This window comes from Microtus oregoni, unplaced genomic scaffold (genome assembly GCF_018167655.1).
Source record: "Microtus oregoni isolate MIOR12 unplaced genomic scaffold, Mior012 000035F_ref0000213, whole genome shotgun sequence".
Lineage (NCBI taxonomy): Eukaryota > Metazoa > Chordata > Mammalia > Rodentia > Cricetidae > Microtus > Microtus oregoni.
In genome coordinates this window covers 13,554,554-13,571,483 of record NW_024543094.1, presented here as the reverse complement: position 1 = coordinate 13,571,483, position 16,930 = coordinate 13,554,554, and the positions used below count along the sequence as shown (strand labels likewise).

Sequence of the window (16,930 nt, the reverse complement as noted above, 5' to 3'; positions counted from 1 at the left end):
TGTGCCAACCTTAAAACTTTTTAAGGAAGAGGGAGCAGGTTTAGAGTGTTCATCTTTTCCTATCATGCCTAGAAGATGGGTTACTTCAATCACGCATCACTACATTTTTTTCAAACAAAATTTACATGCATTCTTTCAATTGCCTCAAATGGTGTCAGATTTTATTTAGGGACCTGCAGACTAAAACTCGGGTGTGTCTCTCTCCCTGACATCACATCTACATCTAGATAGGGGCATTTCTGACTGAGCTGCTCTCCCACGTGTTTTCCCAGGGCCTGATCCGGACCTCCACAGCATGGGGCTTGACTTCAAATTCCAAGAAAGTTGTGAGTGCGCGCGCGCGCGCGCGCACACACACACACACACACACACACACACACACACACACAGGTTTTCTTAGTCTCTGAACAGTTGTCTATTGCCTAAAGAAATTGAATGTGAAATAGAAAGATGACTAACTTGCCTTCCTTGCTCCTTCTCCTCTCCCCTCCTCCTCCCTCTTCCTTCTTCTCTACACATTTCTTCCTTCTCCCTATTCGTCTCCCTTCCCCTTTCCTCCTCCTCCTTCTCCTTCTTTTCCTACCCCTTTTCCTCCTCCCTTTCCTTCTACGCTTCTTCTCCCAGCTCAAACACTTGGCATATTCTTGAGTTGGAATGATGCAGCCGGAATAAGACAAAGTGTCCCGAGCCTGGGCAGGCGTTAGTCACTGCCAGCGCCACAAGGCAGGTAGCCAGGACTGTGCTCCTTTCTTGGGGCCATAGGGCACCAGGAAAGTGACCTGGGTGTAGAATTCACCGTCTGCCCAGAACCGCCGCACTGGGGCGACACCTCCGCAGTCGCCCAGGGACGCAAAGCGCGGACAGTCAGTCTCGGGGCTACCTGGAGATTGACTTCTGAAAGTTGCAATCGGAATAGAGGGCCAGCAGCCAGGGCAAGTGACAAGCGGACAAGGTTGAAGTTAGGTGTGCGCAAAAAGCTGCAGAGCAGACCAGAAGGAGTTTGCCGGCTCAGTGAAGACAACATTAAGGAGCGAGAAGGGAGACCGCCGGCTTGTCCAGGTGAGGGCCCCGCGCTGCGGGGGACAGGAGCAGCCTCCCTGAGGAGGGGGTGTCACTGCCGGCCGCCGGGGCTTCTTCCAAAGCAGGGGTGGGGATGCTGAGTCACAGATCTGTCACCACTTCGCACCTCTTTGCAACCCCGGGGGCTAAAGCAAAAGCGAAAGCGAATGCTCCTGGCTGCCGGCTGGTCCTGGAGCTGAGCTCGCTACCTCCCAGAGACCCCAGCCTTGCGTCCCGGTGGGGCACCGCGAGGGACGTTCGGCCATGACTTCGCGGCAGCTCTCGGGCTCTGGAGTCCACGCCCTCCAGGTGTTGCTGCTACTGCTGCTGCTGCTGCTCCCGCTGCGGGTGACACCGGGTAGGGAGCGTCTTGAGTCCACACAGGGGAGTAGAGGGGGACCTGAACACCGGCTGAATTTGACCCGTGGGGGTCACGACTTCACAGGACTCAAGTCCAGCTGGAGAGGATCACGGAGGGGCGTGGGGGTTGTGGGGTTCAGGACACGTGGAGGCAGCCGCGGAGAGCGGAAAAAAAAAGATGAGAGCCCCTTGTCTTGCTCCAGGCTGGCTGACGAGTCGCTTGTTCAAAGGAGTCGAGCGACCCCACTGACTTTTCGGAGACTTAGGGAGGAGAGCAGAGCAGGTCTGACAAGCTAGGCGAGAGCTTGGAACTCGGAGACATGTGTGAGAGCGCCTCTGCCAGCCCACACGCGCTACTATGGGGTGTCGCGCCGATGTGTGGGGTTCCAGGAGGGGCTCGAGGAAAAACTGACGATTTTCAGGTCAAAGTAAATTAGATGAAAGGAACCGGGCAAAGGGCTGCATTGCGGGTGGAAGAAAATGTGTGGGGTAGGTTGCATATCTGAACGCTGGGAAACAACTCCCAGTTCTCAAGTGTGCGGAAAGCTTGGGATGGTTGGAGAGGCGAGCAGACTGTGCTCCCAGGAAAGAGGGGGTGTTATATGTTCCAGAACGTGTCGCCTAAATCGAATCCCATCGGGAAGAAGGAGTGAGACCCTAGTTTTGTTCCTGTAAGTCTATAAGGAAAGAGAAAGAACAGATGGATCTAGTAATGTCCCATCACGGGACGCTTCATCTTCTTATAATCATGAAATTCTTAAGAGTCTGATAAAAATCTATGTACTCTTTGTACAAAAATGTACGTGAAAGCACATACTTGCAAAATGTGCGCCTGACTTGGGGGGCGGGGGGGGGAGGGCACGAGGACTCACTGAAGGTCATTCATGGACTTCCCAGTGAGTTAGCAACTACTTATCCCCAAGGGTGTTTTAAAGCGAGACTTCTTGGTTTGGGGCATCCAATCCAGTCTCCTTGGGACTCCATCATAGCCGGTCCACTCACACTTGCTCCTGGGGCTGGCTCTGTAGGGGTGTTATGGGGTTTCATTTTCCCAAGGCTATTATTATTCTAGGGTCCCCACCCTCCATCTGGGTTTTGTTGGTAAATTCCCTTGAACTGGATAGAAAGGAGTGATCCTGAATGGCCAGAAATAGCCTGCAGCTATTTCAGTCTGAAAGTGAATGCAGTTTTAGTCTTGCTCAGCCTGGCTCAGCCTAGAGGAAGCACCTCTCTGTTGCCTGAGGGAAGGCTCAGGTGCTACAGACGGCCTTGCTCTTTGACCTTAAGGCGCTTTTGCCATCAGCTGGCACCTGAATCTTGGTTTTAAGAATAGCCATATTATGTCATAACTGACCATAAACTGCATATATTTAAATTGTACAGCTTGCTAAGTTTCAAAATAAAAGTGTACACTCTTTAAACTGTCACCATAATCAACACAGGGACATGGTCATTACTGCCAAGCTCCCTATGTCCTCACAATCCTTATCTCCTGCCCCACTGTGCAATGTCTTGTCCTTTTCCTGTAGATTTGTTGCACGTTCTAGAATTTTATATAAATGCATGTACTCTTTCTTATGTGGCTTCTGTAGCTCACTAATTCTTCTGAGTCTTCATTCATGTTTTAATTTGAATCAACAGTAAATTCCCACCAAATCTGGTGGAGAATGCTTGCTTATATTCCCAGCACTCTGAGGCAGAAGGATCTCTAGTTCAAGGACAATCTGTGTTATATGGCAAGATCCAAAACCAAAAATAAATAGAAGGGTAACCACTGAGGAGATGGCTTAGTGGGTAAAAACACTTGCCACCCAGATTAGGGGGCTTGAACTCATATGAACAAGATGCATAGCACATAGGGTGGGATGAGAGGCAGGGATGGCAGAATCCCAGAAGATCAGAGGTGGGAGAACAAGGAGAGAGAGAGAGAGAGAGAGAGAGAGAGAGAGAGAGAGAGACTCAAGCAAGGCGGAAGGTGAGGAATGACTCACTACACTCCTGTCTCAGCATCCAGGTGCTGGGATTGCAGGAGGGTGTGAGCAACCATACCCAGTTAAACAATTGTTCATTGTTAAAGATATGATTGAGCTTCAGTTGCCTCCTGATTGTTGGGTATTTAGGTTGCCTCAGCATGGGTAATGGTCTCTAAAAGCTCAAAAATAGCAATATCTGAGAGGTAAGATGTTGAGAAATACTATATTCTCTTTCTTCCTCTTCTTCTCCTTTCCTTGAGACAGGATATTACTGTTTAGCACTGGCTGCTCTAGAACTCTCCAAGTAGACCAGGCTAGCCTTGCCAGAGATCTGCCTCCCACGTGCTGGGATTAAAGTCATGTACCACAAAGCAGGCCTGGCTCTGGTGATTCCCTTTCTTCAAATGTGTCCTAGGAATCACTTTGGTGCCATTCATCACATATGGTGGTAGATGTTAGCGGATGCCTTTCTCCTAGGGGACTGCGGGGTCTATGGAGGACAGGTGCTCTAAGAGGGTGGGAACAAACTGTAGTGAGAGCCTGGAGGCTGCAAGTGAGACTGGAGTTTCTGCAATACTTCGGTGTGCGGTGAAGAAATCCTGAAACAGAGTGGTATCTATGAGATTGGAGCAAGTGACTTCCTCTTGAGTCCAAACTGTAAGGAACAGGTTTCAATCTACAACTGGTAGCCATCCTGGCTTCCAACCCTCGAAGGGGATTAGGAATCCTAGTTAAATGAAACTGAGGGACGAAGAAGAGCAGATGAGTTTGGGGCAATGAGCTGAGTACAGCCTGTACTTATTGCACCATGAGGAAGTATGCTGGGTTGGCTGGCACTTCAGACAGGAAGAAAAATAGGTTACTGGAAGCCTAGATGCCCTGACTGTTTGGGCACATCTGATTCAGAGTCAGCTTCCAGAGGGCAAGAGCTATGCTTTCATTTCGTGGTGCCTCCATGCCTGTCACAGGGACTAAGGGGAAGGAAATGCTGTGACGGATTCTGACCCCACTTAAAGGGTAGAAGACACAAGCTTACCTGACAACTCTTGAACTCCAGATACAAGAGTAGGTCAGGGCTCCTTGCCCATCTTAGACTCTGCAAACCAACTTGATAAAGAAGCCTGATCCACAGGTTCTGGGAACCAGAAAGAGGTGTAGTCCTTTGCTACAAATGCAAATGATCTTTAGAACTGACTGTGTGAGAACTTTGAAAGTAGCACAACTGTAAGTTAGCTCCAGGTTCCATAACTTCATCCACTGTAAGTATTCATAAGTTACCAACTTAAATACCTACCGTAAATGGGGTTTAGAAGTGGGAAAGGAGTTCCAGGGAACTGTGAAATACATGTACCATCTTCATGAAGCTTATGATCCAACAGACAAGATGAAACTTGCTTATAATGGATGTCTCCCATCCAAGTACCAACCAGACTTGACCCTGCTTAGCCTCCAAGACCAGACAAGTCCCATCAAGTTCAGTATGGTATGGCTGACATTGGATATCTAAGATATATATTGAGGGGGGATTGTAGTATCATTGTAGTATTAAAATATGTAATTAAGGCTGAGGGAAGTGAAAAGTTATCATTACATTAAAATATATTGCTTCTAATGCAATTGCGAGACCATCTAGCTTTGTAAATTAAATAACTCACCGCCACTTGACTGTTTGGCTGTTTGGGTTTGCTGCAGCATTTTGATATTCTTGTGCATTCAAAAATCAGCTATTCCTAGGTTTATCTCTGAGGACCATTCACCAGGAAAGACCCAAGATAGACTTCCTTTTTCAGAAAAAAAAAAAAAGACAAAGTAGATAAGGCAATGCGCTCTTGATACAAATACCCAGAAATGATTAGCATTAAAGTCCTCTTTCAACTGATGGTTGATAAAGGATAATTTTGTTGTACAAAGCAAAAGTAATAATTCATTGGTTATGGAAAAGTAAAATGCGCAATGACGATAACACAAAGGTTGGGAATGATATATGGACAATAATCTTTAAGGCTTTCTGGGGGTGGGGGAGAGGATGTAGTGTGCATGTGTTCACTAAAGGGGAACATTTCATGTCCTATTCTATAACTGTGCCTTATTCCTTTGTGATAGGATCTCTCACTGAGCCTGGAGCTAGGCTAGCAGAGATCCCTTGTCTCCCCATCCCCAGCACATGCACAATCACATCTAACTTTCCTACTTGAGGACAGAGGATTTAAAATCAGATCTTCACACTTGGACATCAAGAGTTCTACTGTCTGAGCCATCTCTCCGGCCTTGTTGAAGGTTCTTATGCTATTTGTGTGAGGTGATATAATATCACTCATAGATAAACACTGATATCCTAAATGAACCTCTAGAATAAAGCAATAGCGAAACTGGGTACAGTGGTTCATGATTGTAATCTCAGCAATTGCAAGACTGAGGAGGATAATTGCTGGGAGACTGAGGGAAGGCTGGGCCACGTAGATAATTCTAGGATAGCCTGGGCTACATAGTGAGATCATGTCCAAAACTAAACCCCAATCAATAAAAAACTAATTAAAAATATAATGCAATAACTATTTCATTAGTAAGACAATAAAGGAGATAAAATAGAATTATGAAATAGTTCAAGTAAGTCATGGCCTGATCATGGCCAGAGGAAATCGCACAGGACCTAGAGAATGTTATTAAGATGAGTGAGTGACTTCAGAGAGATGGCACAATATATATATATATATTTGCAATTAATATAGTTTTGTAAACAAACATGCAAAATGCTAACAAAAAAACACTAAGAAATAAAAATTTAAATATGGCCGGGCGGTGGTGGCACACGCCTTTAATCCCAGCACTCGGGAGGCAGAGGCAGGCGGATCTTTGTGAGTTCGAGGCCAGCCTGGTCTACAAGAGCTAGTTCTAGGACAGGCTCCAAAACCACAGAGAAACCCTGTCTCGAAAATCAAAAAAAAAAAAAAATTAAATATGTTATTTTCTTTGGCATCAAAAATACTCCAGAAGCCATGAGGCCCACCTGAAGCTGAATAGTCAGCAGCTAACAGCCATCAGGGGATGGAGACTCGCTTCTCTTCCCTGGCACAGCCACTGGTAGACTGTTCATTCTCCAGGAAAGAACCCCACACCCGTGTCCATGTAGGCACCTGTACAAAACTGTGTGTCATGGCTCAGCAGATAAAAGCACAGGCTGCCGTTCCAGAAGACTCAGGTTCACAACCACTGTAACCCCAGTTCTAGGGTATCTGGCACCCTCTTCTGTCCCAGCAGGCACTGGGCTTGCATGTGGTGAGCAGACATTCAAGCAAGCAAAACACCAGACACATAATAATAATAATAATAATAATAACACATACTTTTTTTAAAAAAAAATTATGTATGTCTTAGTTAGTGTTACTATTGCTGTGATGAGACACCATGACCAAAAAGTGAGCTGGGTGGGGAGGAAAGGGTTTATTCATCTTATGCTTCCATATCATAGTTCATTATCAAAGGAGAGGTGCTTGGTGCTAAGTCTGATGACCTTTGACTCTCAAAATTTCCACAGTGGAGGGGAAGAACTCCTGCATGTTGTTTTCTGACTTACACACACACACACACACACACACACACACTAAATACAATAGAAATTTTAAAGTACTATAAAACACTTTTTATAGAAATCACAAAAGTCTTACAAGATCTCCTGAGTAAATTGGGAGCATGGGGACCTTGGGAGAGGGTTGAAGGGGAGGGGAGAGACAGGGAGGGGAGCAGAGAAAAATGTAGAGCCCAATAAAAATCAATAAAAAAATATATGTTAAGAAATCACAAAAGTCTGAAATAAGGGCAGATACTGCATTTGAGTTCGGGAAGACTTGGCGTCCCTTAGCGATCAGTTGTTCCCTGAGCTGACCTACAGCCTTGCAGTGGAGATTGCGGCAGGAAACTGGTGTGCTGACTCCACATTTCGGGGAGGAAAAAAAGGCACTGAGTCGAAGAGCCCGCTTTGAAAGTAATTAACAAAGATTTACACACAGGTACACGGCTCAAGGCTTGTTATAAGGAGGGAATGACATTTGATAAACAGATGAAAGCAATAGAGTAACAGGTGGGAGCACACACACACATAGGTCCCAGGATCCTATGAAAATATCATTGGATAGCTACCCGTGCTGAGAAGGGGGAAAAACCCACTAAAGATACATGTGAGAGGTTAAAGGTCGAGGTGACAAAGCACACCCGATTTTGATCCCGAGGGCCCATGCTTATAGAAGGACAGAACTGATTTCTGCAGGTTGTCCTCTGGCCACACAAATGCCATGGCATGAATGCAGATATATATCACTATAAAAAAAAAATAAATGAAAAAAAAAATAAATGAAAAAAATCTTTTTAGCAAAAAAGAAGGATTGAAAATGTCGGTTTAGACTTAGGGAGGGATATATTGAGAAATAAATAGCACCTATTCAGGAAACTACAATAGTGAGCTCTTGTGGGGGGAAATTGAGACAGTCCCATGTAGCCCAGGCTACCTTCCAAATGGCTATGTAGCTGAGGATGCCCTTGAATTTCTGGTTCTCCTCTTTCTTCCTCCTGAGTGCTGGCATCACAGGCATGCATCACCATACCCGGCTTTAATAGAGGACGTCCATATCGGGGGCAGAGGAAAGGATGCTGGAGCTTCATCAGACTTCGACGAGCAGACTCGCTCCGCCTTCACTCCTCTTCCTAGTAGCTATTCTGTTTCCATCACTCGCTCAGTTCTTTACCTTTTTAAAGATTTCTTTTTTATTTTTGTGCATGCATATGTCCGTGTGAGTGGCTGCCGTGTACTGTGTAGGTACCCAAGGGGGCCCGAGGATGTGGCAGATCCTCTGGCGCTGGAGGTACAGGTAGTCGTGAGCCACCTGATGTGGGTGGGTGCTGGGAACTACACTCAGCAGTATGTTCTCTTAAACATTGAGCCGTCTTTTCAGGTCCAAGCATTTTTTTTTAAACTCCCAGTACATCTGGCAGGTCTTCAGAAGGTTCTCACAGCGGGAGGAGATGCCCCACTTGCCAGCAAAGAGCGTGTTCTGCCGGGCCACAGTGACCGAGTCTTCTCCCAGGAACAACTGGAAAATGCACTGGTCCTTGTTGACCAGATGGGACCGCTGGCCCTGCTTGTCCCTTACTCATCTGGCTCATCTTTGAACTTTTTCATGATGGCCATTTTCAGCAGTTGCAATTAGACAGCAATGTCTATCAATCCCAGCTGTATCCATCTGGTTCATTTACCACACTCTGTACACCATGTTCCAGGAGCAGAAAGGCTCCAGATGTGAGGAAGGACCAAGCAGAACTTACAGCAGTATCAGCCTTTGGGAAAAGGGTGTTCCATGCCGAATCCGTTGCCTCTGCGATTGCAAAGGCAGGAAACATCCTGTGCAAGGCATGGGTTCTTAGACTCCTCTGCCCCCAAGACTTCAGAATGACCCATGGTAGGGCCTGCCCGTTCTCTGGAGAGGAAAACAGACAATGTGATCTCATAGCTCAAGACAAGATAATGACATTAAGGAGCATACTTGAGGCAAATAAGAGAAGGGGTAGTTCAGCTAGATGCCTTTTCTCTGGCATTCTTCCCTGGGGACCTCTCAAGTCCCTGGAGATTCCAATCTATGGCTGGAGACTGTCCATCCACAAATTATGTAATAGCTCTCCCAGAGGTCCAAAGGTCCCAGCATAGTTCAGGCTTTCTCAGAAGGAGGGACTATTTTACCAAAGATCAGGGCTAGTATTTTTTTACTGAACTCTCCATTTTGATCTGCTGCCAAGTGTTCTTAAGGTTCTTTTGAATTGGTTTTTATGATTGTTCCTTCCCACCCCACACCATTATTCTATCCCCAAGTACTTTCTGAGCAATGCAGTGTATAGCAGAGTACCACAGATGCAGATTTAAACATTTGGAAATATTGAGTTAAACACATGGAATTAACAAGCTTCTCTCTCTCTCTCTCTCTCTCTCTCTCTCTCTCTCTCTCACACACACACACACACACACACACACAGTGGGGTGTATACTTTAGAGATTGAAGTGAGAAAACAAGATCTACTTAAAAGCACAGCCATTGGGATAGATCAGTGGGTAAAGGCACTTGCTGGCACACCTGATGACGCGCCTCTCAGCACCCACTTCATAGAAAGAGACAACTGACTCTACACATGGGTGCTGTGGTATGAGTGTAACACATGCACGTGAGCATGCGCGCACACACACACACAATATAAATGTTCATTTTTAATCAATGCCATGGTCTGAAAATGGTATGAGCTGGCTGCTGTTCACACCACTGGGTTGTAAACCAAGTGCCATCTGCTCTGCTGCACTTGTAGACAGAGCAGCAGTTCCCAAAGTATGGGTCCTGGACCTCTAGGACCTGTACCATCTGACACTTGAAATACAGACTCCTGGGCTCTGCCTCTGACCCACCAGCTCTGTAGCTCTGGGTTGGAGCCAGCTTGTTTTAACAAGCCCTTCAGGTGGGTCTAAAACACATAACTCCTAAGCAGCACTGCCAAAAAGGACCCAAGGTGACAAGAGGCAGAAAACAGCGGAGTAGCCATTCCACGTGGCAGAGGGGAGCTTGTCCTGGGAAACAAAGCTACAGCTAAAATACCAAATACAGAACGAGTGGAACGAACAGCATTGGACCCTGGTCATGGAAGAAGGAACTCTAAAGGTGTGAAGAGGTGGTTAATAAGAAAAGGGGGTGGCAAGCCAGCATTATGAAAACCACAACTAGAGAAATAGTTAAAGGAAAATGTTCTCACCAACTGATAATCTTGGCTTTGGCTCTTAGAGTTTGCTTCAAGAAGAATCCCTGCACTTAACTATCATGGGCAAAGCCCTGAGTTTGACCCATAACACTAAAGAAGAGGAAAAAGAAGAAGAGGAGGAAGAGGGTTAGGAGTCCTCAGAGGTCCTGGTCATTTTTCTGTCACTATCATAGAACACCTGAGACTCACTGGTTTATAGAGGGTCAAAATTTATTTAGTTTGTCATTCTGTAACCTGAAAAGTTCTGGCAAGGGCTATCACCACTTATCCTAAACTATATAATGCATTTGTAATTATCTGTGGGATAATTGTATAATGTTAAGTGGAATTATGATCTAGTTATTGTTTTCATTTGGAAATTAAGCTTGATGTAAGGGAATGTGATTGTGGGTCCAGTTGACAAGATGTGGGCTTGTGATGGGTAATCTTCGTTATCAATTGATTATATCTGTAATCAACTAGAATCCAAGCGACTAAGCACACCCAGGAAGGATTTTCTTGATTGGATCATCTGAGCCACACCTGGTGGCAGTCCACACAAAACGACACGGAAGAAGGAAGCATTTGCTTTTTGTCTGTTTGCCCTCACTTTGACTGCCAAGTTTGTCTATTCTGTTCCTGGGGCATTCCTTTGCTTTGAACCCAGTTCTTCAGGATGCCAGTGTAGACTGAAGACCCGCAACTCTCCAGGACTTCCCTGGAACTCTCGCACTAGAATGGGATGCTGAGACATCCAGTCTTTGTGGGTGAACAACTACCTTTCTGTCAGGAGACAGCCACTGATGACTACATTATAATTACTGCTAACCCGTTCTCCATTCTAAAGCCTCTGGAGTGATCAGTCCTAAATGTCTCGTCTCTGTGTGTGCAATGACTGCGAAGAGGTGAAAGAATCCTAGAGGAGAATACTTCAAGGCTTAGATGTGACACAGCTTGTTGATAACAGTCCCCTGTCTGAAAAGAGCAGAGAAAGCAGTGGTCAAAAACAAACAAACAAACTGGCAGATTCACAGTCAAGCCATTTCAAATTAAAATCACTTGAACTTAAGAAAAAAGTGTTCTAAAAGGAAGTTGGGCAACCACTGTGCTAACAGAGTCCAGGGGAGAGAAAGAGGGAAGGAAGTACAAAATGGGGCTGGAACAATAATGGCCTGGTTCAGTTCCCAGCATCCATGGAGTGACTCACAACCATCTCTAACAACTCCCAAGTTTCAGGGGATCCAACATCCTCTTCTGACCTTCATGGGCATAATGCACACATGTATTACACACAAAAACATTCAGGTAAAACACTTAAACACAGAAACCTAAATAAATAAATCTAAAAAGAAAAACAGTACAAGAAATCAAACATATGGAGGTGGAGAAATGCCTCAGTGGTTAAGAACACTGGTTGCTTGTCTATAGAACCTAGGTTTGATTCCCAGCTTCCACACAGTGGTTAAAAACCATTGTAGCTCTAGTTCTAGGGGATCTGACAACCTTCTCTGGACTCCCTGTGCACCAAGGACACATGTGGTTCACATATATTCAGGCAAAACACCCATATACATAAAATAATTTTTGAGACAGGGTTTTGTACATAGTCCTGGCTGTCCTGGAGCTTGCTATGTGGACCAGGCTGGCCTTGAACTCAGAACTCCTTTTTCCTTCACCTCCCAAGTGCTGGGATTAAAAAGAAGTCAAATGCAAGTATGAAATTCCCAACTAGAAATGGCCAACATTTTGGACCCTCCAATTGTTTCTAGGACCAGATATCATCTTCTAAAACCTTCATTTAGACAACACAGAACCCCTACCACAGCCAGTTTTAGCAGGAGCTCTGCAGTGTGAGTCCAGTTGCAGCTACCATGAGAGTAGACCCATCTGGAACTGTCTATCTTTGGAACAGTTTATCGTGTTCCAGTTTCTTCTGAAAATGGACTAGCAATCAGAAATAATTAGAAATAAAACCAACTGAACTAAATTTCAGGAGGTCTGACTCCAGCTTGTTATTGAAGAAAAGCGTTTATCCACCACTCTTTTGTTTGTTTGTTTGTTTGTTTTAGACAAGAGTTCAGTGTGTAGCCTTAGCTGGCCTTGAACTCACTCTGTAGACTAGATTGGCCTCAAACTCACAGAGCTCTGCTTGCCTCTGTCTCCTAAATTCTGCCTCTGTACTAAACGTACTCATTATTCTTTTAACCTGTACCTGAGCACCTAGTATTTCCAGGTACTGTACTAGGGACCAGGAATACAATGTTGAGCAAAGTAGACTTAGCCTCCACCCTCACATAGCTCAAACTGCAGATGGTGAGATACGCACTAATTCTATAACATCAGCATCCTAAGTGCAAACTGCCAAGGAAGCTGTAGAGCGTAAAGAGAACGATCAAAGAACCTTAGGACACAGGTCACCAGCTAAGCAAATAAAGGCTTTTCTGGCAGGTAACATGGCAGTTGGCAAGAAAGGGTGGTGGGAGGTAGTCAGCTGCATGCGTGGTGCATTGTGAAGAAGGAGGGGCTATGGTGAGTGGCAAGGGGGGGGAATCATCAAAAGGGAAGGCATTTGAAGGGCAGATAGGGCAGGTGCTGACGAGCCTTATAGGCCTCTTCAGCATTTTGGGCTTTACTGCGAGAGTAGCCGGCTGCCTAGGAAGAGGAAAGTTGTTAAGGATGCACAGCTAACGATTAGGCTGGTTGCTTGCAGTGGGGCACAAGGACACCAATTAAGGGACTCTTCCTATTGATCAAAAACAAACATGTGACATCCCTCAAACAATCTTGATCGAGAACGGAGAAAGATGTGTCGGTGACTAGCGGGTATCTAGCTGCACTGAGCGGCTGGCATTTAAAGGAGACTCCTGGAAGACTTCTGGATGATAGGTGTTCTTTCTCATCACATCTGTGTGCTTGGGTCTTGCATCTATCCTATGGGCCCTGGGAGAAGCTCGACCCTAGCTACAAAGCTGTTTCTTGTGCTCCCATGAAGACCCCCACAAATACACCCAGTCTTCTCATCTCTCTCCCCTCTCGTGCACTTTCCAGGTACCACATGTCCAACCCCCATATCTGTTGAGCATGCAGACATCCGGGTCAAGAACTACAGTGTGAACTCCAGGGAGAGGTATGTCTGCAATTCTGGTTTCAAACGCAAAGCCGGCACATCCACGCTGACCGAGTGTGTGATTAACAAGAACACAAACACTGCCCACTGGACAACTCCTAACCTCAAGTGCATCAGTAAGTAGCTGACCCCACACTATTCCCCTGCCTCCTGCCAAGGCTGAACAGAGCATAAAGCTGAAGGATGGGAGCTGTGGGAGGCAAAAAAAAATCCGTGCTGGGGTCTGGGGCTAACTACGCCAGTGGGACACGAAGCAACCCCTCCTGGGATAGGAACGCATGGACAATGGGCTCTGTCACCCAATCTTGGTTCATATCCTAGTTCTGCCACTTAGCTATTTTGTGTCCTTGGGCAAATCCCTTAGCTTTTTGCTTGATGACCCAGAAAATGACCGTGATGTCAACTGTGGTTTGTAGAGATAAGTGGAACCTGATAAATGTTAACTCTCATGTCCATCAGTGTTTGTTCTGGCAGAGGATGAGCTATGGTTTAGGGTGTGTGCTCAAGCTGCCCAGAGAGCTTTATGGAGCTCTCACAAGGCAGAGGGCTTCAGGAAAACATACAGTGTTCTTGTTTTCCAGAACCTGAAAGTTGGGTAGAGCCACCAAACAGAAAATCCCTGTCTTACTCACCAGGACAGTTAATGCTCAAGAGTGAAGATGAGGGCTGTGAAAACCAACTTTTTAAAAAAACTCAGCCACAGTTGGATGAAAGCCAGCATTCTTGGAGTAGAAGCCACTTGGTGGTGCTTCCAGGAATACTAATCCCCATTCTGCTCCCTAAAAAATAAATAAATAAAAACTGATCCATAGTCTTCCAGGAGAGAACTGTTCAAACAGGCACACTGCATATCTAGGACATGGATAGCCCCAGCTAGTGCCAGTCATTCGGAACTTACATGGAAATGCCCAGCTCCATCTTCTGGGAACTCCCGGGAGGGTTGGTACCACATATATCATTCCATGCAAGAACTACTTGATGACTGACCTGTGGAAAATTCTAGAAAATCAGTTTACAGTCTGTGCATTTGGGTTGGGAGACTGATATTCACTTCCTGTACTTCTAGCCTTGTCCAAGGAAGCCAGAAATGGATGTGCACTTGTAGCATAATTAATAAAAAACCTAGAGATAGATATTGGGGTTCAACATGAAGGTCACTGGCTCTTTTCTCTAGCTCAGTCTGAAATGGCAATCCTGTCTCCAGGAATCCTCAGAATGAGATTGTGTGTGAGAGCTGCCTCCTCCCATCTTATATTCCTCTCTAGGGCTGGGATTCAAAGCGTGCACCACTGCCACCTGGTTTCTATGGCAAACTAGTGTGGTTATTGGGATTCAAGGTGTGTGTCACCACTGTCTGATCTGTAAGGCTGATCGGTGGGGCTGTTTTGTTTTTTCTGACCTTCAGGCAAGCTTTATTTATTAAAATACAAATGAAATGTCGCTACATGCACTGGTGTATTGATTATTTTTATTTGTAACTAGTTCTTAAACCGCCCCAGATTCTGCCCTCAAAATCATAAATGCCATGTGACTGTTCTCTCTCTAGGAGACCCCTCCCTGGCTCACCAGAGTCCAGTGTTACCTTCCACAGTAGTGACGCCAAAGGTGACCCCACAGCCAGAGAGCCCCTCCCCTCCCGAAAAAGGTAGGAATACTGGGAAAATATAACGAACTATCATGTAGGATCCATTTCCCTTTCATAGATACCATGACCCCCTGCTGATGATCGCTGCAAACCCAGGCAACAAAACTTTATGTTGACATCAAGATTCAGAACTTATAGTGGTTTAGGTTTTTCATAGTTATTTGATATCCAGAATTCACATGTACATGATTCATAGTGGCTTAGAATCTACCATTAACACATTAGACCATAGTTAGCTGGAAAAGTACATGATTCATAGTGGCTAACCATTAACATATTAAACCATAGTTAACTGGAGACGTTAGCTGTAGACACCTTTATCAAGAGTTTCTCTGTGTAGCCTTGGCTGTCCTGGAACTCAGAGAGCCGCCTGCCTCTGCCTCCCGAGTGCTGGGATTAAAGGCGGGCACCACCATCGCCTGGTTCACACTTGTTTCTGAACCTGTATCAACATTATTAAAGGACTTTCCCACGTGGCCCTGTGAAGCAGAAATATCAACTCATCATCTCTCAGGCCTATGGGGCAGCAGGCTAAGCCAGAATACACCCCTGTATGTGTAACAGGCTGCACTGGACCAGGGAAGCCTGGGCTCATAGAACCTGAATGTCTTATAATTGGCAATTAACATGCCTGGTCTTTGCTCCAGAGGTAGGTTCTGTCTATCTTCCAAAGACTTGTTATTATACAGGTCCTTGGCAAGACAGTCCAAAGAAAGAGGGAAGATGGGCCCTCCTTTAACAAAATGTAAAACAATGTGAGGGACTCATTGAAGACTTTTGCTTTGGCCGAGGTGGAGGTGGGGTGGGGGACATGGGGTGGGTTGAGCAGGTCTCACTTTGTAGCTCTGACTGTCCCAGAACTCACTATATAGACCCGGGTGGCCTCAAAATTACAGGGATATGCCTACTTCTGTCTTTTGAGTGCTAGGATTAAAGGTATGTGCCATTGCGCCCAGCTTCCCAGTCTTCATCATTAGCAATTTAATTTGGATGTTTGTTCTAGTTTCTTTTCTGTTGCTGGGTTAAAAATTCCTAACAAAAAGCAACTTAGGACCTTGAGATTTCAGTCCGGTGCTCCAATGTGGGTCTCTGTCTCTGTCTCCTTTCATCGCCTGATGAAGGTTAATATTCAGGAAGATGCCTATATGTTTGTCTTTGGGTTCACCTTCTTATTTAGCTTCTCTAGGATTGCGAATTATAGGCTCAATGTCCTTTATTTATGGCTAGAAACCAAATATGAGTGAGTACATCCCATGTTCCTCTTTTTGGGTCTGGCTTACCTCACTCAGGATAGTGTTTTCTATTTCCATCCATTTGTATGCAAAATTCAAGAAGTCCTTGTTTTTTACTGCTGAGTAGTACTCTAATATGTATATATTCCATACTTTCTTCATCCATTCTTTCATTGAAGGGCATCTAGGTTGTTTTCAGGTTCTGGCTATTACAAACAATGCTGCTATGAACATAGTTGAGCATATACTTTTGCTGTATGATAGGGCCTCTCTTGGGTATATTCCCAAGAGTGGTATTGCTGGGTCCAGGGGTAGGTTGATCCCAAATTTCCTGAGAAACAAGGACCAAATCAGGAGCAGAAGGAGAGAGAGCACGAGCAAGGAACTCAGGACCGCAAAGGGTGCACCCACACACTGAGACAATGGGGATGTTCTATCGGGAACCCACCAAGGCCAGCTGGCCTGGGTCTGAAAAAGCATGGGATAAAACCGGATTTGCTGAACATAGTGGACAATGAGGACTACTGAGAACTCAAGAACAATGGCAATGGGTTTTTGGATCCTACTGCACGTACTGACTTTGTGGGAGCCTAGGCAGTTTGGATGCTCACCTTACTAGACCTGGATGGAGGTGGGTGGTCCTTGGACTTCCCACAGGTCAGGGAACCCTGATTGCTCTTCGAGCTGATGGGGGAGGGGAACTTGGTCAGGGGAGGGGAAGGGAAATGGGAGGCGGTGGCGGGGAGGAGGCAGAAATCTTTAATAAATA

The 16,930-nt window shown here is 45.6% G+C and overlaps 1 protein-coding gene across 1 annotated transcript in view; it reads left to right on the top strand.

Moving 5' to 3' along the window:
• Nucleotides 1–295: 295 nt before the first annotated feature.
• The window catches only part of Il15ra (interleukin 15 receptor subunit alpha), a 30,833-nt gene continuing 14,198 nt past the window's right edge, over nt 296–16,930 (top strand). The window contains exons 1-4 of the mRNA XM_041630606.1: nt 296–326; nt 763–1,059; nt 13,206–13,400; nt 14,831–14,929. Coding sequence (XP_041486540.1) covers nt 296–326; nt 763–1,059; nt 13,206–13,400; nt 14,831–14,929 — 622 coding nt within the window. The remainder of the gene's footprint in view (nt 327–762; nt 1,060–13,205; nt 13,401–14,830; nt 14,930–16,930) is intronic.